At 45.7% G+C, this 26,458-nt stretch overlaps 1 protein-coding gene across 4 annotated transcripts in view; it reads right to left on the reverse strand.

Moving 5' to 3' along the window:
* The window catches only part of CDK6 (cyclin dependent kinase 6), a 460,135-nt gene that overhangs the window by 51,783 nt on the left and 381,894 nt on the right, over positions 1 to 26,458 (reverse strand). For all 4 annotated transcript variants that reach the window (XM_086941870.1, XM_086941872.1, XM_086941871.1 and 1 more), the window contains exons 6-7: positions 25,883 to 25,933; positions 14,973 to 15,108 (exon numbers count right to left, since the gene is read on the reverse strand). In XM_086941870.1, the coding sequence (XP_086797996.1) occupies positions 14,973 to 15,108; positions 25,883 to 25,933 (187 nt within the window). The remainder of the gene's footprint in view (positions 1 to 14,972; positions 15,109 to 25,882; positions 25,934 to 26,458) is intronic.

Genomic DNA, 26,458 nt, shown 5'->3' on the forward strand with positions numbered 1-26,458 from the left:
GTACACATTTCTCTTTATCATGTTTACCCTCAGAAATATTCTGGCTCCATTTGTTCAATCTCTTCATCTCATCTTGTGGAAAACCTGCCTGATCTTGTTCCCTTATTAAACAATTAACCAAAAAGCGCATGATTAAACCTTTGTTCTCAACTTTCTGACGTGACATTGCGTCACCAACAGACTCCGGTCTTTCTCCTGTTCTAATAAAATGATACATATTGTCTAGATGTTCTGGCATTTCTGGCAGTAAAACTAAATAATCGGTAACACGTCTTAAACGTAGGGATGCTAACAACATGGGTCCTGTTCTACCAGGCACTGGATCATATCTGCAATCAGTAAGCTGTTCTTGAAGTTTTTCAGCTGGAGCTCCTTTAGGTGTTCGTGACATTGCGAGATCTCTCATTGTTATACGTTGTAACTGTGGCGGGGTACGGAAACCTCCTCTAGCACCTCCTGTGGCGGAGGCTTGAGCATAACCTGACTGTAGGGTCGGTATTTGTAACAGGACTGGACCCTGGGCAAAAGGATTAAGTGGATGAATACCACCAGGGAAAACTACCGGGGAAGTGACAACAGGTGCAGGAGGTGGTGCGGGAACAGGTGGAGGATGTGGAGCAGGATGTGGTGCGGGCGGAGTTTGCTGTTGCGGACCTGGGGGTAGATGATCGTGGGGTAGGTTAACGTCAGCAGGTGCAGGTGGTACGGGTACATGGGCAGGTGCATTAGTATATGCGGGAGCTACATCGTCTAAATAGGAAGAAAGGAAAATGTCTGCTGCGGTCTTATGACGTGATTTAGTCGGAACCAATGGAGGGGGCAGGTCCTTCGGTATTTCCGGGGTCGCCTTGGGAAGGCCCTCGGCCAGAACTGGGTACAGTCCTGTCATAATGGCATTACTCTGTCTGTCGTGTTGTTCCATTCTAACTCGTTCTCCTTCTTCTATTAGTTCTTTTTCTTTGGCTTTTTCGGAATCCTCTCTACTTTTCTCTACTTTTCTGAGTGCTTTCTCTGTCCGTCTATGTGATTCTTTACGCCACAACTCAATGGCATCTTTCTGTGACTGTCTAGCTTTCTTCTTCCACAACGCTTCTTCTACTCTCATGATGCACTCGGCATCCCATGTCCCTGTAACGGGCCATCTCTGATTTTCTGCTAAATCTTTCGTGTATTCCACCCACAGGTCTAGATATAATATGGCATCTAAGCCGTGCTTGTGGTACATAAAATGACCAGGAGTGTCCCTGGGTGGGATGGGAACAGCTTCCTCAAGTATCCCTTTTCTAGTTCCTATCTGTCGTAATTTCGAGAATAAAGGCATTGCTGCCTTCAAAATGGACACGAAAACAATGAACACAATATAATATGCAAACAGTCACTCATACCACGACATTAAACACATTGAAACATTTCGAACATAAATTGACAACCCACTAATTCTATAACGAGAACAAAATTGAACCGTTGAATACACGAATTACTTGATATACTGCTAAACAGTACAGATACACTGCTAAAACAGTGCAGACCGGGTCTGTGTACCCAAACCCGTCTTGACCGGATACAAATCAAGGCACCCGTCTTGATGCGTCCCCAGCAACGGTACTCACCGGGAAGCACGGAACGGAGGGCCTCGGAAACTCGACTGGACTGGACTGACGTCACCGCTTCTGCTGCGCACTACGCATGCGCCTCGGCACTACAGGTGGGCCTCTCGACACCTCGGACGCTGCTCTCTCGGCTGGGCTCTGGTCGGGATCCTCCGCACTCCTCACCGCCTCGTCTGGATGTCGATCGCAGTCTCCGTCACCTCCGTGGGCCTGAGAGAGATACAGGAAATCCTGCGGAAGCGCTTGGGGTCCGTCACGGCCGAGGCAGGGGGCTAGGCCTGTGACGCATCTCCGGCGCGTGGGGTGGGGGAGGGGTCCCTATTCGGGCGCCAAATTATGTGGTAAATATTTTACCGTATCGTTTTTGCCATATAATTACAAGTACAAGAATAGCTCAATCAAATGAAAGGCAGAGTCTGGGGTGTCTGAGTCTTAAAGGGCTTTAATTCAGAAATGACTCGAGTCAATGGAGATCTGTTCCATCAATACAAGGGTTCGAGCATGCAAGGGAAGATGTCAGGAAAGATGTCAACGATTTATTCACAGTACATGGCATATATAGTAAAATGACACAATAGCACTGCATACAGTAGGCGTGACTAGTGAAATGTATATGATAAGAACACATGTGCGTAGCGAAAAGGTGTGAATATGGGTTTGCACAGAGGCGTGAACTAGAAACGTCACAGAAAAGTGTCATAAGTGGGTGGATGCTTAGTGAATTCATGCAGAGTCAGCTGAAACCTATGGCCTGGATGCGCGCGCAGCTAATATGACGTGTGATTGACGTGCGTCTGGAGGGAGCTAAGAGTCTGACTTATAACACTAGTGGAGAAGACATAGGTCTGGCATGTCAGGTCGACCTGTTCCTGAAACATATCTGATATCTTGTGTTTGGAGGATATTTATACTGGAGGAAAAGGTCTTTCGGGCAGAGGCTATGCTACACTGAATGTATGCGTGTCTAGGTGCAGATGCGCAGAGCCAGGGCCTACCATAGTAACGGAAGCAATGAATTACATGAGGAGGACAGGAAGGCTTCGCCCTTTACTCTGCAGCCTGGGTGCTGTTTCCTTATTTTACTAGACAGGAATGTGTTTTCGAGGAGGCTGAACTGGCTACGCTGATAACTTGAAGGCAAAATACTGTTTTTGGCAGGCAGAGCAGGCCGAGCCGGGCACCGCTCGCTTGGCAGGAAGTGAGGCAGAGGTCAGGGATGCATCTCATCTCCACGTTGCAGCTTTCGGAGACAGAGACGAAAAAGTGGTTCAATGGCAGGAATCAGGGCCTAACTCGGCAGAGCCAGGAAAACATGGAAGTGCACCATGTAAAGACGGTGGCACGGCATACTTAGGAACTGAATTATCAATCCATTCATGGTGGATCTGAAAGAGGACATGTTAACGTTGGACGCAAATGTATTTGCGTCTTTTAAATTCGGTTGCGGAGGGAAGTTACATGCACTTTTAACTCGTACATGGAGACGATGGGGTACTCGTTAGGGGACATAACTTGACCATAAAAATTCCAATTACCTCAACCTCCTAAGAAAATTCGCACAGCAGTACAGACTGCTGAAGTTAGAGAGAGAGAGAGAGAGAGAGAGAGAGAGAGAGAGAGAGAGAGAGAGAGAGAGAGAGAGAGAGAGAGAGAGAGAGCACTAGCTAAGGGTAAATGCGTAATTGTCGTAACTCTGAAACCAACCTTAGAGGTCATCACCAAGGCAAGCGTTCCAAATGTCAAATCTTTACATCCACAATGGATACAGTGGGCTAACTTTGTCACTGCAACAGATACATTACAAACTCAAGCATTTTTTCAGTATGAATAAGAATATCATATGCCAAATGAAATAATAAAAAATGAAATAATGCCTCTAGATCAATATGAATACATCATCCATACTGTGTCTGCCCAGCCTGCCTTAGGGATAAAGCACCAATATTCTGCCACATGCGCAATAGTAAAAGGGCACATGCATGATGGGAAGTTCCATCCTGAAAAAACGTATGCGCACCTGGCAGCACTCAAGGCCCTTATACTGGCACTGGAGAACAAGTATCCATTATATAATGGATACTTGTGAGTCTTCATCAGGATATATGCAATTGGCACACTACATTCTGACCAACTTCTGGCGTTTAGCTCTCGGGCTTACAAAGTGGCCATAAAAATTTTGTGTGTGACCTTGCAGTACTCGTCCCCTATCGTCCTAAGGAAAATTCGATAGTCGAGAGGAAAAACCAGGACTTAAAGCAGTCTTTAACAGCTAGGGTACTAGGCACAAGTCGCAGTTGGGTCCATAACCTAAATGGGGTACAGAGGGTACTTAACAATATACCGAGAATATCCCTGGGTGGTCGGACTCCATATGAAATCCTGTTCGGGTGAGAACCTGGGCCCCAGACCTCAATAACGTTGGCACAGTGGTGGCAGACACATCGTTTGACATCAATGAACGTTTGGATGTTTTACAGGAACTAAACGAATTCCAGGACGAACAAAGTAACATCCTAGTAAAATCTACGGCTACTGGGAAAGTGAAGGTTGTCCCGGCAAGACACGGTTGAGTCACGAAGATTGTGGACCTGGTCAGGGAAAAAATTGTGGATGAAAAAGAGTTTGGGCCATCATACCTGTCGTGGCTGTCGAAGGTACCAGAACTATACTTCTTCCGCCTCTTTCCGGTCGACGAGACAAAAGGTTTGTCTCCATTGATCTGATCAAACCACATTAAATCGCCACTTCTCAACACCAGGCCACATGGGCTCCTGGGTAGCCACTGCTCTCCTCTTGCTACCACACAGGAGGTTCAGATGGAAGCTTTAAAACTAAAGAAGATTCTGCTCTTAAACAAGAAACAGCAATCATCAATGAACTATTCCTTTTTCCTGTTGCAACAACAACCACTGTACAATCAACTAGTACAGAAACAAATTTCAATTCGTAAACTCGACGACAATAAGATCTACGTGAATATGTAATAGATTAAGTCATCTCCTGGTTCTACAAAACCTGCTGAGCTGCTAAAAACAGACCGAAAGGTGTCTGCCTACTTCGTGGACCTTGACGACTTCTCATCGGATTAAACTTAACCTAGACTCTTAAGTTGTGGCCTCTTCCTTTCCAGCTACAAGTGCATACTCTCTATCTTTGACTGAAAAAGACATACTTTTTTACTCCCTGGTTACACCTTTGGATTACAATTGGGTTACTATTCCTGGGCCACTGTATTGGTTTGAGTACTGTCTTTTTCCTGCTTCTAAACAGACATTATTTCCCAGAACGCTCTGCAGTACAACTTATGAACTTGGCATTGAAACCACATGTTTTATCGCACCGTGAATAAAGAGATCTGTCCCTTGTGAACATTACAGTAGTTCCAGTTCCAGAAGGATTGGTGTGGGGCAGGGTATCGCATGATGTGTATGGCCCGACTGAACTTTAGCAAATTCCGTATTTGTTTAGAATTTCTTTAAATGACATCATTACAGCTAATACTATTTCTAATAATTGGCACATTGATACAGTGCATAATTTGCTAAAAGATTAAGAGCAATCAACTGCCTTTTCTTCTGATGAATTGTATGATGGTACATCTAAATATAGTGATATCATCGGTTATCCACATTATGGTCACCATTTTCTGGATAAAACAAGCATCCCATGTGCATTCATAATTACACCCAATGGGAACAGTGCCCAACACCACCAAGAGGTAGTTTGAAAACATTTGCACAGACGTTTGCTTACTTTTATGGTTTTGATACATCAGATCCAACCTCATGTGTTTACAGGCTTGCACCTACATCTACAAAGAAAAATAAGCTAACAAACACCAAGCTGATAGACTCTGCCTTTCTTTCCCAGCTGTCTGTACAGGATTTCGACTTCTGGAAAGACACAATAGATACAAAGTCTGTTTGGGGGACAAAAGATTGGCAGGTCAGGGATGTGGAATTTCTATAGCCCAACACCTAGAACATATTGTTTGGTGTCAAGGGCAACAAGTGTTCATGTGTATTTTTTCCTTGGGACAAGTAGGACCAACCCACGACAGCACAAACCCATTGGCTGTTTGTTAACAGAACCATATTATGGATCACGAAAGGGCACGGTTAGCAGTTAAGGTAATATTTGGGTTAATTTGTTAATGCTGTTCAGACTTGTATTTATGGTTCATTAATGCAAAGCTATTATTATTAGGGAGAGTGCTCTAAGTAAATGTTGTAGGCAACCTAAAGGTAAGTAACCCTGACGACCAGCACTACTGATGGTGGTTTGAGTATAAAAATGTGTACATACGTTTTCCAAGTTTAGCAATAAGAGGCTTTGTATAATGCTCCCAGAATGCTCTGCTAGTATTTCACAAAACTATTAATAATGGAAAATCAGTGTATCAAGTAACAATAAGATTATTTGAAACATAAAAACAAACCAGCATTGGCAAAGCCAGTAGGTCCAAATTGGTTCAGCCTTTTTGGTTTTGTCATGACTTGTTTTGTCATGGTTTTTATAAAACATTATTGGTGTGGGAGCAGTTGGGCCCTCACCATTATAACAAACATTGGCACAAGCAAAAATTGTTCTAGGTCTCTTAAAGCACACATTGCCTCAGTAGTTCCACTGTTATTCACAGTCAAGCCAGCCGATAGACAGAGCGAGAGAGAGAATTTTAATAAACACAAAAGATAATGGTTAACACCAGACCTAAATAGGGTCCCAATTATTAAAGAAAGTCTCAAAAGTGCACCCATGGTATATGTAGTGCAGATATATGTCTTTCATGAATTCACAAGAATTTACAGAAGTAGCTCAAGAAATAGAACTCCTAGAAAATATCTGTGAACTGCATTTTAGCATGAGCAAACATGCATGTGTAGATTTCCTCCTGCGAAAATCTGAGTATTTGCAAGTTCACTTTCCCTCCAATCACTTTTTTCCAACCCTGGAAGAAGTTTTACATCTGCCATTATCAGGAGTACATTGTCAACCTTTCTTAGTATGGGAAAACATTAAGGAAGAGCTTTTGAAAACCCTTAACACCTTAGATGCGTGCAAATATCCCTCCCCAGTGCTGCGCTGTCCATTGGAACTAGTGCTGAATGGACGAGCGCAGCACTGGGGAGGTAGTGCTGCCGTCGGCCAACGCCGCGACGCAGCACTTAAGAGGTTAAAACATGCAAGTTAGTAGACTTGCACAGACTCAAACGGGCATTCCAACCATGGAACTATTGCTTACCACTACCTTCAGTTACAGTATGATGTAGATCTGTGGAAACATGGCAACTTAAGGGAACTGCTAGTATTCAAACATTACTATGGTATGAGCCCTGGCATAATCAGAGAGGCTATATCAGAGCTCCTATATAATTTGATTAGTGCCATAATTTGTCACTGCATTACATGGCACAAAAGGGAAAAGTGGATTTTGTTACAGGACAAGTAGATTTATGAAGCAACCTGCTCCATGGACAAGTAGATATTTTATAAAATTCCACAACCCTGCAGGTTATATTGTATTGTATTGTATTAACACTTGTAAAGCGCACTGTAACTCTGCGGGCATCCTGGCGCTGAGATACACGTATGTTGCTAACGGGGTGTGCTACAGAAAATACTATAAATAATTATTCTCTGGGAAAGAGCCAGATCTTTATTTTCTTGTGGACCAGCATCAAGTCCTATATCTGTCTCAGTTTCATGGGAAGACAATTCCAAAGGTGAGCAGCCACAACGCTGAATGCTCTACCCCCCATTGTTACTCTCTGTGTCCTCAGTATGGTTACGAGATTGGCTAATGAGGAGCGGAGGCAGTGGGTAGGAGCATACCAACCGAACCTACTCTGTAGCGGTTTGGGCCCAAGTCCATGTAGTGCCTTAAACACGATACAGAGTGACTAAAATTGTATCCTTTGAGCCACCAGAAGCCAGTGCAGCTTTTTCAAAGCCTGACTTGTTGATGAACGTCTTGGTCTCATTAATGCAAGCTTTGCTGCGACCGCCTGAGTTCTCTGAAGCCTCTCGATCAAATATCTCAGGGTCTCCAGTGTCAGGGCATTATAGTATTCCAAGCGGCTCATAATGATACTCCTGACTACCAAAGCTCTGCCCTGAGTTGATAATAGTGGAAGCACCTTCCAAAGTCCTTTGGTAAGAGTGTAGCAGCTACCCACCAGCTTGTTAACATGAGATTCTAAGTTCAGCTTATCATTGAAGCTGACCCCTAGGTTTTGTACCGTCCCCACGAGTACCAAAGGGACATCCATGGGGATAGGCCAAAAGTCGGTTGGAAGGGCTGGCGACACTCTACCTACCCCACAGTACAGTATATCAGTTTTACCGTTGTTAAATTGCAGGGAGTTGTCTCTCAGTCAGTTAACCATTTCCCGCATACATGCATGGAAATTTTCTAAGGAGCCAGCATGGTCGCCTTGAGCTGGGTGTCATCTGCATAATTTACCAAACTAATGTTAAATGCCTTGATTATACCCATCAACGGCCATCCCAGTCCCTTGGCATTCCGGTTCTCTCCCCCAACCCGGCCCCTTATTCCCCTTCAGTTATAATGTTTCTTTCTCCCGATCCTTTCTAGCAATCGGACTACATAGCATTCCCGATAGCTATTCCATTTCCCCCAAACCTTGGTCTCATAGACCTCCATTTCCACCTGCATACATCAATCTAAATCAGTTTTCCATTCCATCAACATCGGGGCATCTATTGCGCTCCATTTTCTTGCAATATTACGTTTTGCAATTATGAATCCCAATGTTACCCACAGGCGTTCAGTGTTTGTAAGGTCCGAGTCCCCCCAGATATATTCAACAGATACCATCTCAGTGATTTATTCTCCTCGATAAACTTCCCTCATGGTTGTTATTATTGCTGCCAAGTATTTTTGGAGTAGTGGGCACTCCCACAGCAGGTGGAAGAAGGTACCCTCCTGTCCACACCCTCTTGGGCATAGAGGCGAGGCGAGGCGAGGACCCCCATTTTCACCTGGGTGGTGCATGCGTAGTAGGCCCTGTGGAAATCTTGAGCTGTATTAGTCAGAAGCGCAAGCGCATGGCCACCTCTCTGGGAGAGCGATGGCCTCTACCCATTCTTCGTTGTCCAAATCACCCATTTCTCCCTCCCATCTGTTCTGAAGCATCGTCAAGGGGTCTGGAAGATTGTGTATACGTTTACGGTATATCAGTGATGTCGCTTTTTTAGTCAAACAATCATCCAGCAGCCTATCCTCGAGTGGCGTTGCCTCTGGAAGTACCATGCCCTTGGGTATTGTCGCCCTCAGTTCATGGGTAATTTGGAGGTATCTAAAAGTTTCAGACTGTGGCATCTGGCATTCCTTCAGTAGAGCTGGGATGGTCTTGATGTCCCCCCCTCCCAAATATCACTCACCCTCGAGATTCCAATCGTGTCCCACCTGCAGAAACCTGCCTGGTGTATCAACAGGCCCAGCCCCTTCGAATCCCACAAGGAAGTCATCAAGGTGAGTCTTGCCAATTTCGGAGTGTAGTTGAAGTCGGGGCGGAAGGAATCAACCAAACCTCCCCGTATAGTGCCCTAAGATATCCGCCCGGTAGCATATTATGAAGGTCCATCTGGTATGCTGGCTCAAATTGGGGTTTATGTACCCAGTGGTTGATTACTGTGAGCTGGGCAGCCCAGTAGTAGTGTTAGAGTGAAGGGAGCGCCACACCTCCATTGTACCATCCCCATGTCAGCTTTGTTAAGATTTGTGACGCTCCCCATCCCACAACAGCTGCCTTACAGCTACATCTACTTGCTGGATATACAGTGGGGGTACTGGGCAAGACGTATTGTGAAGTACATAGTACTGTCCAGTGCTATCATTTCAAAAAGCGCTGCTCTCCTCAAAAGGGGCAGCGGCAACGAGCACCAGTGTTAGCTATCACTTTTTAGGCGGTTAAATGGGGGAGCCAAATTTTGTTCATAGAAAATTGTGGGGTCTTGAGTAATATATATGCGCAAGTATCAAAACCCCTTTGTGTATATTCGGAGTTGACATCTTCTGGGGAGTGCAGGCTGACTCCCTCCCATGAAACATGCCTATTAGGGTACACTTACAGTTTTTTGTTGTCTTTATTTTTTCATTTCAGATCAGCCCCTGATGAAGGCACTATTTGGTGCCGAAATGCATTGGGCATGAGTAAATATAAAAGTGAAATGTCATGTATTATGAGTGGTCATAAAATGAAATGTTGATACAGAACATATTGTACAAAGACAAATAATGTGATAAACTGTTAAATCATGATTGTATCAAAACTATGGAATGCTTTATTTAGTGATTGATCAAAAGAAAGAATCAGTATATGAAATTAAATAACTGATTGACTACAATATTTTGAGTTGATATTGTATAAATGCTTAAGGTGTAGGATTACACCAGGTGAACTGTGCGCAACTAGATGAGATTTCATCTCATCATAACTAGTATTTTCACTGACAGGTGTGACAAACCTGATTAGTTGCAGCACCGTTTGATTAGATTGAACTTTTAGTCGAAACAGGAGTGCTCCTCACATACCCCCTAAACTGACTTCCTGCTTGGACATATATCACTGACTTGCCCCAGGTAATTGTGTACCTCAAGTACTTACGGAAAAGCTCAAATATATGCAGCATCCCATGAATCGTGATTCTCGGGTTAGCTACATACATAAGGATGTCATCTGCGTATAGTGAAATGTTATCTTCCCACTCTGGTGTCCATCGTAGTCCATGGATCATAGGATCTCCCCGAATCCAGGTCGCTAAGGAATCTACGACCAGTGTGAACAACAGGGGAGACAGCGGGCATCCCTGCCTTGTTCCCCTCCGGGGCTCAAACACTCTGGAAACATTCTAGTTTACCCTGACCTGTGCCAGAGGCTCTGCATACAAGAGTTTAATCGCATTTTTAAATTTCGGCAAAAAAAAAAGCCTCTCTAATACTGCATATAAAAATGTCCATTCCACTGTGTCGAACGTCATGCGTGCGCCTAGTGACACCACTAGAACATCTTCATCAATGGTCGTGGCTTTACCCATCACTCCGAGCAGTCGTCTAAGATTAAGAGCTGTGTTGCGTTTCAGCATGAAGCCCGACTGGTCAGGGTGAACCAGCGAGTGTATCACCGGGAGCAGGCAATTTGCAAAAGCTTAGCCAGGATTGTTGGCTCCGTGTTCAAAAGGGAAATCGGCCTGTACGAGCTGCACTCATTAGGGGGCTTACCCGAGTTTGGAATCCCTGCAATGCTAGCTATTCACTGATCTCTAAGGAGTATCCTATCATTATAACTTTCATTAAACATATTCTGTAACGGGGTAGCACGTTGATAGATGTTATTTTGTGTAGTTCAATTGGCAGACCATTGGGACTGCCAGCTTTGCCGGATCTGAGATCTCTGATAGCCTTGGTTATCCCAGACTCTGCCAAGACTTGTTCCAAGAGGTCCCTTTCTTCTGACTCAGACGTGGCAATGGGAGCATAGCCAGTAGCTCCCGCGATTCAATAATTGTGGTGCTGGAATCTGAAGCATAGATGTGCTCATAATAGTCCGCAAACGCTTCAGCAATTTGACTCCCTCCCCGGACGGTGATTTCATCACCATTCCTCACTTCCTGCACCCATCTAGAGCCCTCTGATTTTTTATCTAGCCACGCCAGACGGTGTTTCACCCCTGCCTCAGTATTAGTAATCAGGAGAACTTCCAGAGCTTTGATGTCCTGTTCTATCACATCCAATTGCGCATGTCTGTGCTTTTTTTCACCCACTATTAAAGAGATGCCCTGACCCCTAATCATTGTTTTGAATGCCTCCCAGAGTATGCAAGCTGAATTTACTGTGCCAATATTTTGAGCAATATATTGATCCGTTGCTTCTTGTATCTTAGACTGGATAGTGGGGATTTGAAAATACCAGGGGTCGATCCTGCCCAATCGCATCTGCCTGGGTTCTGCAAATTCGTAATGCACACAGATTGGAGAGTGGTCTGAAATTCTACGAGTCAAGTTTTAAGCTTCTTGGAAATGCGGTACCTGTTGGGCCAACATAAAAAAAGAATCAATGCGCGACATGCTACCATGAGCCCCAGAGAGATATATATATTGTTGTGAGTTGGCGTTGAGACCCCTCCAGATGTCTTGTAAGCACATGACAGACACATAGTCACTTAATGGTGTGCCCACCTGGTCTTGTGACTGCGGTGATATATGGTCAAGCGTCAGGGACAGGGATGCATTGCAGTCACCCCCAATTACCATGAGCCCCTCCGGGAGTTTCAGGAGAAGAGCCCCTAGTTCCAGCAAGACCAGGGATCGCTGTCTGGAGGAATGTACATCGAGATTATATTGAAGGTGTGACCCTCCCGACTACCAGAGACCACCACCAGTCTTCTTTGTGGGTCATGTGTAACCCTTGGACTCTTGAAGGGGAAAAGAAGTGCGTATTAATATACTGACTCCCTTGGAGCCCCTAGTGTATCCAGAGTGCGCAATAATGTATAGCCCCATTGGTTGAGTGCGCCATATTGTGTTCCCCGGATATGCGTTTCTTATAGGAGGACTACATCCGGCACGTGTCTTTTTAGGAATTGGAAGACTATCCCCCTTTTTATTCTGTCGCCCAGCCCGTTTACATTCCAGGAAAGTACTTGGAGTCCTTTATTTTTACCCAGGGTTGGCCAAGTTGTCTGGTTTTTGGAGGCCGACTAAATGTATGGAATCAGTCTGGGCAGTTCTTGAAGAGTTCATAGGCAGCATACCATCGGACTAGGTTAACCCAAGGATATAGGGACAGTCTGATGTGTGGGGCCACGACCCGTCAGTAAGTTGTCAGTCCTCATCCGTTGTCGATACAGTTTCATGGATGGCAAAAACGTTTAAATATAAAACAATCTCATTCCCAAACTTCTCCCCCACTCTGGATTTAAAATGCTTCCACCCCAACTTTGCAGAGTGCTTCCAACCCCGAAACACATTTTAAACTTTCGAGAGCGGAAGCCACAGGAACCCCCCAACTTAATCTCATGTAGTGACTGCCAAACTATGTCTCCGTCTAGCCTAATATCCATTGAATTAGAGTTCTTATGACTTCTTTACCCTGGGAAACTGAAAGGTCCAAGACAAATATTCCCCAGGAGTTTCATCTATTTTTGGGCGATCTGTCCATTAATGTTCCTGCTTCCCCGTTAGACCCACAGAGCTATCTCATGTGGTCCTCTTCTGTGCGACACTGTTTTCTCCGTCATCTCTCTTCCTGCAGCTCCTCCAGGTCTGACTGTTCGCCATCCCTCCAACCAGGACCAGGCTTTCTCCGGAGTTTCAAAGAGCCACAAACCCAGTCTGGCCGAGAAGAGCATTGCATACTTCAGTTCTCTTTCACTTAGAGCTTCCTTCACCTCTAGGTATGAGCATCTTCGTTTTTTAACTCAAAGGGTAAAGTCCGGAAAGAATGTGATCGTGTTGGTTTCCAATTTCAACAGTGGTGCAGTTCGAGCCGCATGTAGTATCATGTCTCGATCCCTGAAATTAAAGATTTGGGCTATAACTGACGTGGGGGATTTCCTGGTTGTGGCGCCGCTCCTGGCACCCGATGAGCGCGTTCCACCGAGAAATATTTCGACAAACCTTTAGGTTGGAGATGTTCGTGGATCAGGTCTTCCACAAACAGGTCGACTGCCGGGCCCTCTGCTCTCCCTGGGACACCAAGAATGTGGTGGATGTTGTTTCGCCTAGAGAGGCCCTCAGCATCTTCCATTCTATTTTCCAACACTTGTGTCAGTTCTTTCAATTCCCCTACGTGAATTCAGAGAGCTTTAGTCTCAGTATGGAGCGCAGCGACACAGTCTTCGTTTTCTTTGACCCGTGGCCCCAAATTTCGCAAATCAGTTCGTATCAAGGTCACCTCCATAGTGACCGTATCAATCATATTTTCCAGCTAAGTTTGCACATTCTGTATAGTGGCCATGATATCTTGCAGGATCGGGGAGTTGTCCTTTTTCGTACCCCTGGGTGGGTCTCTACTCTCGGTTGTGTGCATTTGTCCTTTTTCTTTTGGAGGGCTGTCCGGTGCCCCTTTGCATTCATTCTGGGGTGCCTTCACCAGTCGTTTGAAGGGGGGTGGGGAGGGCAGCCTGCTGCCTACCAGAGGTGAGATGACCACGTACCAGCTTTAGTGACTACTGTGCCGTTGGTTCATTCAGCTGGCAGCCCTGGGTCTCACAGCACGCTCTCTAATGCGCTGTCAAATCGGCAGTCTAGCCTTAAAAATGTCCATTCATCCAGGTGTTTCGTTCATTGCCCTGTGGGGGGCAGGGAGGACGTCCTCCCGTGCCTCTAGATTACTCAGGGGATGGCAAGAGGAGTGAAAGGATATGATCAGTATGGTCTCTTAGTCACCCTCCTCTCATCAGTTCCATAGCTTGCTTGTATATATTCAGGGCTCTCCCAATTTCCCCCTGCGTCACTTTTCGAAGCTTCCAATAAGCCACCATACTTTTCCCGGGCCTCAGCGAGCCCCTCACATCTCCACTACCCTCAGGGCTCCGGCTGTGCTTTGAAGTCCGGCAGCGTCTTTCGGGCTCGCAGGTGCAGATCCTTTGGTTCTGGAGCATCTACACAAGGCCCACCTCGCTCCTTGGTCAGCTCCGCCCCTCACATCTTCACGCTGTCCCGATGTCTATGCCTGGGCCGCTAGTAGGAACGCGACCCCAGGGGATCCTCGTAAGCACATCTTCATCTTCCCAAGCATTGCTAGTTTCCCACACACATCTCGGTCTGGCTTTGGCAGTTTTGTCAGATGTTTGTGCGGATTTACGGCAGGAGTTCCACAGTATTGTAAATTTAAAAAATAAGGCCCTCTGATTGGGTGAGAAGGCTTTTTCTCATGGCGCCCATTTCGGTCTGATGGAAAAATGTTGCAGCCACCATTACATGACATGGGGCTGTGGTCACCTTTCCTGAACAAGTAATAAAACAACATAAGGGAGCAAGTAAGGGACACCCTTTCTAATGGGTGGGGGATCCAGAGGACAAAAACATCTTTTTTTCATATTGCAGGTGCCACATGAGTCATATTGTGGGACCATAAAAACTTCAGTGGAGTGTTGGCAGCCCGTGGGGTGTTTGTCACAGGGCTTCACACTGCATTGTGGGGGTTAGCATCTCCACCCAAAATCAAAAGCCTCTACAGAGTTCGGGTTAACTTGTTGGTGGTATTTAGACAACATCTGTATTCAAATTTTCAGTTAAAATGTTCACTGTTAGCCAATTTTAAAAAAAAAATTGTTCACTTGATACCATGATAAACACATGAATATTTGAAATTGATAACAATTGATGTACACTTACTAGAAGTAAATCTTTGCCAAGTTCATCAATATCTGGAACACATTTTTCCATGCTTTGTGGAAGCCTTGCTACAAAGGCATTCCTTGGAAGAGCTACTTCTCTTGGCCAGTCTTCCTCTTCTGCCGTCCCAAGTATTCTACACCAAAAACAATGAACACATTTTAAATTTAAGCATCTTTGACAACATGCTTAAAACAATGTAAAAAAATCCCGGATTCCTAATACAGTTACCTGTACTATTATAGATAAGATTAATCTAACATTTGTATTCTTGTATAAATATTGGGTCTAATCCACATTAAAAGTCAGAAATCTGTAACTGGATGTAAATTTACAACTTTGTAGAATTCAGAAAAAAATCAGAAATGCGCCTGGACAGCACATTTTCCTTGCTTGCTATAAATTCACTGTATCCATACTACTTCACTAAGGAGACAAAACACCTCTATCACTTTCTTCTTCCTCCCTACCCCTAGCCCTCCCTCCCTTCACAAGTAAGTACGTGAAAATGAAGGTAAGCGTCAGGATAGAGAATTATGAAGAAGTAACAAAGGAGATAGAGAGCGAAAAGAAAAATATATAAGTAGGAGGAAAGGTCAAATTGAGAAAAAACAGTTCGCATGAGAAAAAAAAGTATAAGTAATACCCTGAACTGCACCCAAGGGCTAAAGTCATATGGGAAAGTGTTGTTAAAAAATGTATGATGTTCCTACAAACAGCAGACCAATTGATTATGCATTGTGACATGCAGTGGACCCGATTCATTAAAGAGCTGTCATAGCACGTGTGGAGATTTGGGACTCATTTTGAATGTAATGCTATGCTTTTTTCAATTCACACACCCTGGGTAGAGTCATTTGGAAAACGGCGTCAGTTGTAGGTTTCAAGGCATGCACCTCGAATAGCGAAAAGTTGCATATGCACAGCACAACTCCACATTGTGGAGAGGCAGCGCCGATGTGCAGCTACACACCTTTTTGGTGGTGTTTTGCCTTTCCCAACATCTGATCAAAGTCTGCCAGTATTCACATCGGACTCCAGGCCTTTGCAGATGAAAATCTCGGACTGTTTCCAGGGTGGGCAAGGGTCGGAGAGCAGTTTGTGATTGCCCAAAAAAAAAGGTGTCTGTGTGCATTCACAAATTGACCAGTCTACCCACATCTTGCATGGAATGTAGATGTAGGGAGTTGTGGTGTGCAACTCCAAAGGAGTGAACATATTTCTATCTTTTAGCTATCCCTTTGTGAATACATAATAATCATCCATTTCCAAGAGTACCGTTTACAGCTGAAATGGCTTTTTGAATCAGCCTAAATATTGGCTGAACCTTTTTAATGAAACAGACTGTTATTGCTGTTGGTTGCAGACAAAGTTTTGGGAACCCACCAAACATACATGAGTGGTGCCCCTGGGTATCTATATGTGCTAATCAGGGAGGTCCATCGAAAACCTTCCACAGTGTCTATCGTTACAATACATCATTAAAAATCTCAGACAATCATTGATGAAGCTTAGGTTGAAGGGATGTTAATGTCAATTATTTCAAAGAAGGGTCAAGGTGCATTAGAAGAAAAACTTTAAATACCTCAGTTTAAGGGACATTAAGGAACAGATGCGGCCCTCTAGTTTCCAAACTTTGTCCATTCATGTGGCGTGGGCCCCTTAACTCCCCTCATTTCACTCCTCATGACATCAAGGACAACATCACAGGGGAGTCACTTGGAAGGGCATGGCGGTGGTAATGTAGGAAAGAAGATCTAGTGCCCACTGGCATGTGGAGACAGCCTTCCTTTACAACTGTGTCCACACAAGGGCTCAGCTGCTGTGGAAACCCGGGAGCATCCCCTGGTGACAGCTGGATGTAGAGAGACCTCCTAGGGAGGCTTCTGGGCAGCTAGAGTGCTGGTTCTGCCAAGTGCGGCTGCAGCACTAAGCTAACAGTCAGCAGCTCGGGCCAGCACAGGAGAGTTCAGCCACTGTGGAGGTCCAGAGGGGTTCGCCCGAACAGTGAATGCCCGGTGGAACAAGCAGGACATAGGAGCCGCTGCCTCAAGATAACTTGGCGTTGTCAACAACACTGTGGCATCAGGGCCCTGACCAAGGGCACACTGAAACAGCCCCCACAGACTTCAGAGAGCCTGGAGGTACAGCGTGTGGCCCAAGAACACAGAGAAAGCCTGGTTAGTGTATGGGTCCCCAATTAATATGACCCCTCCCCACAGCCCACCAGAGTGCCCTGACTTGGCCATAGGATGTTATGTTATGTTATGTTAAAAAATTCTTATACCGCGCACGTTCACCGAAACGGTTTCTTGGCGCTCATAACAGATACGGTGGTCACGGGCAGGAGTTTCACTCATATGCTGCTGTAAAAAGGAACGTCTTCAGTGTCCTACGAAAGCATTCATAGGGAAGACAGTGACGAAAGGAGGAAGGGAGAGAATTCCAAAAGGTGGGGGCTAAGAAGGAAAAACGGAGACCACTGTGTTTCTTGCGTTGAATTTGGGGGATACACAAGAGATTATCAGCAGAGGAGCGTAGATTGCGAGTTGGTATATACCGCTTGAGGTTGGATGAGATGAAAGCAGGTGCAAGATTGTGAAGGGCTTTAAAGATAGAGCATCCAAGTTTGAAGGTGCAACGTTTGGCCACCGGAAGCCAATGAAGACTCCGAAGTAGTGGTGAAACGTGCTGGTGCTTTGGCTGATGGAATACTAGGCGGGCGGCCTGATTTTGTATCAGTTGTAACCTCTGGAGTTGATAAGAGGGAATCCCTACGTATAGGATGTTAGCGAAGTCGATCCTGGAGATGACAAGAGCCAGGATGACTAAGATGAGGGCATCTCTGGTGAGGAATCTACAGATCTTGCGAATCCTGCGCAGGTGGAAAAAGCAGGACGATGTTACCGCCGAGATCTGAGCCTTCATAGATAGATCTCCAGAGATGACAACACCGAGGCTTTTCACAGTATTGACAGGTCGAGGGGGGCCCCAAGTGAGTGGGGCCAGAAGCTGTCGTTCCAAGGATTGGCCGGCCCGCCCACCAGCACAAGTTCGGTCTTTGTGGGATTTAGCTTGAGCTGGCTGTGAGCCATCCAGTCAGAGATGACTAACATGGTAGTTTGGAAGTCTGTGAGGGAGGAAGGGGAGGAATCAATAGGGAAAATCAACTGCAGATCGGATGCACTCACAAGGCACCTGAAATGGAGGAAAGTAGAGGGTTAAGGGGGCCGGGGTGCCAGGCTCTCCTCAATATATCTTAAAGCACTGGTCAGTGAGAATCTCTGGGCAAACCCGGGACCATTATCACTCACGAGTGAGGACCCGGAAAAGAGAGGGTGAGGGGTGCTCGTGCCATGGTATGCAACTGTGGTATGTGACTGGGGCCGAGAGGAGGATCGGCGGATTCCCAAGGAGTTGGTGGCCCCAACAACCCCTAGACTGCCCTACTGAGCACCTGGAGTATCCTGGTTGGCTGACACAGGGGAGGCACTGCAGCTGTTGGCCCGGGGACGGGTTAGCACGGAGATGGTGAGGACAAAAGCCATCTAATCATTTTGGCCAAAGAATCCTGGGCTGTATGGAGGCATAGACAGAAGCCCCATGAGGAAAGGTCTGGACATAGACCTGGGGCCCACACTGATTATCTTGGCGGCCAAACGAGAAACCAAAACAGCTCTGGAGCACATGATCGATACGCTAGTTCCGGATGTGGGACTCGAGAGCTGCTCATAACACGTTGGTAGACAGGGTGGCAGAGACATAATCCATGCTTACCCAAATGAGACCAACAATATTCCTGGAGGGAGCTGGTGTCAGGGTGCTAGAAAATGTCCTGGCCAACCTGGAGAGCCAACTGGGTGATACCACAACAACGCACACTTGGTGAGGGTCCGGTAGTAAGCGGAAGGTCCCAGTATGGAGCGGTTTCTTGAAGAGTGGCGGTCCTTATGGTGTTGGAAGGAAAAACATCCAAATGCTTGATGGATGGGCAAACAGAGTCCCCAGCCATATACCAGCGCTCGGGACACAACTGAGGGGGATTGTGACTTGGCTACTGACTTCGCAGACAGTGACCGCATCATAAAAGCAGCAAAAACCCGCCATTCATTGACACTTGAGGGAAGAAGTGTGCACATCTATTCCGACTAGACCACAGCGGACAGAAACAAAGGGAATCCTTCTTCGTTTCCACAAACACCTGAGACAACTGAATCTTAAATACACGCTCTTCTTCCTAGCGAAGATCAGGATCATAGACCAGGGAGCTTCTCACTTCTTTACGACGGTGGCAGACGCATGGGCCTGGCTGGAAGCTGGTGGGAACATGATACCAGACAGTGAGATAAGGGCGCAAGACAGGGGCTGATAGGAACCTCGTCAGCACCGTTGACTGCTTAAGCGATCCTCATCAGACCCCACAAAGGACTAGACTGACTCAGAGAGGGCCAAAGTGGCGGTGGACCTACAGGAAAGACAGACCCTGGTGGTGGCCAACAGTTGGGAGTCTCTGGAAGTGAAATCGGAGGATACAGAGGATGGATCAGTATACCAGGGAGGTTCTTTCAGAAGGGTCATCTTCACCTCATGGGGTTAGTCTGATGACAGCTGACAAGATAACCTACCCAGGACAGAACCTGGTCAATGGACCAGCAGAAACGGACACAGGGTGAGGCTCCATGGGCATTGGTTCGGAGACATACAAACAGCCCTGCAGGCCCACCTGAGGAATGACCTGACTCCATATTAGTGTTGTTATTGTTTCACGAGTCATATGTTTGATGTGAATGGGAAACAGACACCTCAGCAGTTGGGAAAGCAGGCAGTCCTAAGCCGGCAGCACGAGGAAGTAAGGAGGGGGGAGTTGAAAGGGGAGTTTGGGGTGGAGATTGCAGCACTAAGTCAAATGTATCCATCACCACATCTAGTGAGTACAAAGTGCAAGACAGTACCCGAAGGCTGGGCATGCCAAATTACCTGACACACTGTAAGTGGGGAGGGGGAGCTTATCCTATAAATATTGTCTTGGAATGTTAACGGCATGGAGACCAAGCTGTAACACAGAATAATTACCAAATACTTGGCCAGGCAGGGCCCCAACACTATTCTGCTGCAGCGGAAGCACCTGCTGGTAACAACTCTGGCTTTCTCACCAAAGGGAGATACACGCTTTTGGCCCATGCAAGCTTCTGTAGGGGATCAATGGGGGAGGGTATTCTGGTGCGGAAAACATTGCCTCTGCAGATTAACAGCACCTGGATGGAATCACAGGGCTGCTGCATGGTGGCAACTGGCTGCTAGAATGGCATAGGTTTGAGGACAGCCTCCTGGTACTTCCCTGCTTGCCTATAGAGGGAGGGACTAGTGAAGCTCGGCAACTAGATAACAAATGCCCCTGAGGCCCTGTTACTGGTGGTGGTATCACAGTTTAATGCATCAAGGAGACCTTGACTGACTGACCAGTTCCGGGATCCCCCAAAGGGTTGATAAACACCTGGGAGACTTCTTGGATGCAACCAGCCTAGTCAACCTGTGGACGACAGAAACCCCCTAGACGAGACAGTAGTTCTATGCCTCAAATTCTATGCAGTCGACGTCCAGGTTGGACTATCTGTTGCTAACGCACCATCAGATGCGAGGTTTTGTGGGCACAGAATACCTACATTCCCTGTAGTGATGACACCCCAGACAAGCTTACACCATTTGGTCAGGGGGTGGAGACTGAAACACTGGGTGTTGATAGGACAAAGCATGGCATGATAATGCAAACCCCTGGGCACTATTTGAGGAAAATGTTGGGACGGTGAGCTCCAACACAACTGTCTGGAAGGGCTACAAGATGGTACAGAGGGGGGAGGGGACCTGATAGCCCACGTGACCAGAAAAAGGTGGGAGAGAGAGAAAGCATGCAGGGAAGTGGAAAATAAGTTGTTACGGGTCGAGGCCTAATATCTGACAAACCCCACTAGAGAAAGGATGCAGGGATTGGAGGTATTAAGGAAGGAATACAGGGTCCTTGCCCATTAGCAGTTGAGGATGCTCTATAGAAACAAATAGGGTAGGATGTATGAACTGAGAAATAAGGTCGGGAAACTGCTGGCCTGGTCAGAGATGGATATACAGGGTGACTGCCCTTGGGGGATCCTTGGCTGAAACCCCGGGAGACTTACACAGGCAATTCGTAGACTACCTGGGCAGCGTTTACAGCTCATAACTGAGGGACAACCAGATTGGCCAGGCTGGTTTTATCAAGGATCTTCCCGTTGCCCTGTTGGGGGTGGAGGCAAGTATCAATCAATCTTTATGTCATATAGAGTGGCTAGACAAAACCTCCAACACCTGTTTGGATGTCTGGCTCACAAGGACCAGCTAGGGGAACCTGGGTTATTGCATCACTGGACGGGGAAAAGGCAGTAAATTTAGTGGAGTGACTATTTGAAAGCAGTCCTGTGGAAGATGGGCTTTGGACCATTGTGTTTGAAAGCTTTAATGAAGGCAATAATAAGAAACAACAAAATGACATCAGCAAAATGAGATAAAGGTGAATAAATCATTTCTGAGAGACCATTGTTTTTTAAATGGGTCGGGCTGCTGTACTGAGAACCTCTAGCCTGGGTGCAGGTTAATGGGGCACGATTGAGGGAATCCAGGCTTGGAAGAGGCACTAGGCAGAGGAGCCCACTATCACTGCTTTTGATGTCAATCACAATAGAGCCAGTAGAGACCTGGATCTGAGGAGATACCTTGATTAGGGATTTGAAATGGGAACCTGACTGGGAACTTGCAATCTCGCTTTATACAGACAATGTCCTGCTGTACTCGGCCGACCCAGAGGGCTCAATCCTATGTGTTCTCTGCATACTCGAGGTGTTTGCTGTAAATGCTGGGATCCGTATGAAATGGAATACAGCCATTGTATTCCCTCTGGCAGAATGTACCCTGCCTAGAATATGGGAGCCCTCTGAGGTGAGAACAGAGTGGCTTTAGGTACCTAAGCATTTATGTCAAAAACGTGACTCAAAATGTTTTTCTGGAAAACTTGAAATGTTTCTTGGAAGAGTACATAGGGCGGTGACCCATTGGAGGAAACTCGCCATCTCTGTGCTAGGCTGCGTGGCCTTATACAAAATGATTTATTTCCCTAAATGTTTCTACATACTGCAGAATACCCTGTACACAGTCTTGAATATGTTCTACAGGGACATAGACATGGTAACCAAATTGCTGATATGGGATCTGGGCCCGTAGAGGAGTGCCCTTTCTGCCTTGGTGTGGAAGCTGGTCAAACAGGGGGGCAATGGGTGGGGGAAGGGAGTGGCCCTCTCGAATCTGAAACTGTATTATTGGGTGGCCCAGCTGCAGGTACTCAATGACATTGCATATATGACTCAGCATAAACTGATGATGTACGCCAATAGGAGAACAATGGATCCCGAGGGATACCCCCATTGAGTCTATGGGGCCGATAAGGGGAATCTTCTGCCAGAACAAATCGAAGTGGTGGTAATGCCATGGCAAAAAGCGATAAGAGCATTGGGTTAGAAGGCCTGGGTGACACTTGAGACTCCACTCTGGGAGTCCACGCTGTTCACATGAATGAAGCATGTAGAGGGCCACAGAGAGCTGATCTTGCTGGGCATCTCAATAGTGAGTGACATCTGGAAAGACAGCAAGGTTATTCAGTTCCCAGAACTCCAGGCTCAAACTGATCTGAAGGGGAATTATTATCTTCTGTATCAGTAGGTAAGACATATCCTACTGGTCTACAGGCACCTTCTCTGTGGTGTGCAGGAAGAAACATCTCTGGAGTGTTGTGTACTGGGGCCTATTACATGAGCACAAAGTCTTGCAAATCTATGCATCTTTGCTCACGAACAGCTTACCACCCTTGGACGCCCCATGAAGTAAATAGAAAAAAAAATTGGGCAGAATGGAAGACGATGCCCAGGTGGAGGACTGCAGGTACCCCCAAGAGGCAGCTATCTGGGGCGGGTTTTCGGCTGGGACAGCTGAAAATCATCCCCTGTTGCATACTAAACGAGAACTCGCTTTTTCAAGATGGGAATGACAGTTAGTGACCGCTGCCTCAGGGGACATGGACACATGGACACAAATCCTCTGGATGCTCCCGGACTCGACAAGGCGCACTGTAGTCCAGGCTTTGGTCCCCTCGCGTCTGGACTACGGCAATGTGCTTTACCTTGGAGCTACCGTGGAGTCCCAGAGGAAACTCCAACTTGTTCAGAACTCGGCTGCCCGTCTCCTATGCAAAGTCCTGTGGAGGTCATCTATCTCCCCCTATCTTAAAGATCTACACTGGCTCCGCATCGAAAGCCGAATCAAATTTAAGGCCCTTTGCTTTATGCATAAAATCAAGCAGGGGTTAGTTCCAGCCTACCTCTAGTCTCTTGTTCAACTATACTCTCCATCTCGTCTTCTCAGATCCTCCTCTCAAGGGAACTTTCGGATTCCACGTTTTAAATTGACAAGAATGGGTGGACGCTCCTTCTCCTGTCTGGCTCCTAAACTGTGGAACTCTCTCCCAGCTGCACTGAAACTTGAACCATCCTTGATGAAATTTCGTAAAGACCTTAAAACCTGGCTCTTCCCTCAATGATAACTGTTGTACTCATTTTATTGCTACCTCAAGTGGCGCCGGAAGACCCCATGTGGGTAGCTGAGCGCATTATAAGTGTAATTACAAATACAAATACAAATACAAAGGGGACCATGATGCACACCTTGAGGGAGTGTCCAAGAATATGAGGTTACTGGGAGAAGGTGAGAGGCAATGCCTTCTCTGTTATGAACCGCTCCCTATCCCACACTCCACAACTTGTGACTGTGGGCATCTGTGGGGAGCAGACATTGGGCAGTAACACACTGATCTTTTGACAGGTGCCATTAATGGTGGCAAGGAAAGATATAGTTCAACACTGGGGAGGGGTACAGATACCCACTGTGTCCGAATGGGCCTCAATAATGGCCTGGTGCATGAGAGCAGAGGCGGTTATTTACCAAGCGAGAGGGTGTCCCCATAAGTTCAAAAAGATATAGAGCCCATGGAAAGGAGCAGAGGACAACACAGACCTAGAAGCGTGAGGGGGACAAGGCCGGGAAATGGTGAAAATGTACCCAAAGTGAGGGGACTCCGAGCTGGCGAGGGAATGGCATTGTCAGGAATTTACAAAGATCTTTTTTAAGCAAAGAAGTAGTGGATGTATAGGTATGGGACTTACCGGATGGCACCATTGTTACGTGCGTATTGCAACTGCTTTATTATTTTTAAAAAAGACAACATCTCAAATGACATCAACATAGTATTCTGGAAGAGAAAGCAAAACTTCTTGGCAAAATATGCCCAGTGATAGGTCTTGATTTTCTTGTATAGTCATTTTAATGAACTTTACTTACCCTAAACTTGACTCTTTAAGTCTCTTGCTCTCTCTTAGCCTCCCTCCTCAGTTTTACCATTTATTTGCATACCTTCCAATTCCTTTACTATTATCCTTCACAAAGTTTCAATCCAGATTCATGCCATGACCTTTCATGCTGTTAAATGCATGGGGGATATTCTTTGTAAATCACTTCAGTCGTACGGTTCCTACTATTTCAGTAAGATGTGCGTTTGGGCAACATAAGTGTCAAAACTATGCAGTACTAATGGTCTGATTTTGATCTCGGTGGACGAGTTACTCCGTCACAATGGTGACGGATATCCTGCCCGCTGAAATATAAATCCCATTATATCCTATGGGATTTATATTTCAGTGGATAGGATAATCATCACTTTTGTGACAGAGTAACCCATTCGCCGAGATCTAAATCAGGCCCTCAGTCTGTGCATACCTGTCGAATATGTCAACCTAAATCCTGGCTGCCTCACAGTGCGCCATCTCAACCTCTAAACCTTAACAAGGTTCTGGATGGTGTCTGCAATCTCAGAACGTGAAAACCCTGACTCCCCAAGGAAATCGTGGAAACCGATTTAACCCTTACGTTAGTAACTCAGGCATTTCCAAAGGGAGACAGAAGAAATACTCAAATTGGCATTTCAAACATTTATTGAAGCAATAAGCTTCTTGTGTAAAGTATGTGTGTTACAATAATTTAAGAAACAAAATAGAGTAATCAGCATTACGAGAACAGTAAAGAAAATAAACAGTTTAACAATTGTGCTGTTATATTGATTATATGAATACTATAATTGTATCTATACTCCTACCTAGGACTTCCTATTCTGATATGCATAGGGTGTGTTGATCTGCCAGGATACACCAGAGTGGTCTAACTCCCTATTTACCGGAGGGTATGTGTCATCTGGGAGCCCGTCTTGGTGTAGAGCAGGCTGCTGTCCTTCTCAGGATGGTTACGGGATTCAGCTAGGTTGGCATTCTGGCATGGAGCGACCTCAACAGTGCCAGCAAAATGTTAATCTCCCAATACAAAGGACTGGGAGAGTTTTTATAATAAACTTTACCCATACTCTCTATGCCGGAGTTCTAGTCTGGCTGCTCTTCTTTATTCTTTCTGAGTTGTCTGAAGTGTTTGTACACCGATTGTTTATTCTACCCTTGTCGGGTTGTTGCCGCACAGACAAAAAAAAAAACATTTTGCACAGGGAACTTAGTATTTGTACAACATGTTCAAGGGCTTGGTAATGCCTACGAAGAAATGTAAGTGTAAGCAAATCCATTCCTGAGAGTATTATCCAATAAGGGTGCACAATGAAATGTGTGTTAAAAATCACCTCTAAAAAAGATGTCAACTTTAAACGTGAACATGTAAAATGGTAGTGTTCTGCGCCCGGGACCTATGTAACCACAAGAAACTTCAAATCAATGTGTTTTGGAAGCCCACAGTACATACAAAGATACATTTTAAATCATTGCTAAAATACCCATACTTACTCAAAAATCTTTCCAAGTTGATCAATGTCTGAATTTCCTTGAAAAAGTGGCCTTAAAAGAATACAAAAACAAACATGTTCATCTGGCAATTTTCAAAGTTTTTGTATTTTACAAATGGATGAATGTAGCAAAATAGATTTAAAACCAAGCTTTCCAAGTGGTGTCTAAAACACGTTTAGACATGCTTTCTTGATGCACTCAAGGAAGCTTGGAAACAAACATTGAGGTCATATCTGCAAATTTGAGGTTGGAGCAGAGTTTGCTCCCAGTTTTGAGCTGCACTGGGAATTCTGTATTACAGAATGGCTTGCAGATGTTTGTACAGCCATTGCTAAAACAGGAACTCAATGTGAACAATATCAGTGGAGCCTGACCCCAAGCAAATGAGGCAATCACTTTCCCCATATGCCTCCTTAATACAGTTATAGCATGCACAGATAATAAAACCTGTGGCGTCCTACTCAATTAATATATAAAGTGGCCATCAGCTGGCTTTCTTCGACCAGCTTCTTTCAGTCATTGCCCTGAGGCTCTGTCAGTCATGTCTTGACTCAGCACTGTGGAGTATTTCTTACT

The sequence above is a fragment of the Lissotriton vulgaris genome, chromosome 10 (genome assembly GCF_964263255.1).
Source record: "Lissotriton vulgaris chromosome 10, aLisVul1.2, whole genome shotgun sequence".
Classification (NCBI taxonomy): Eukaryota; Metazoa; Chordata; class Amphibia; order Caudata; family Salamandridae; genus Lissotriton; species Lissotriton vulgaris.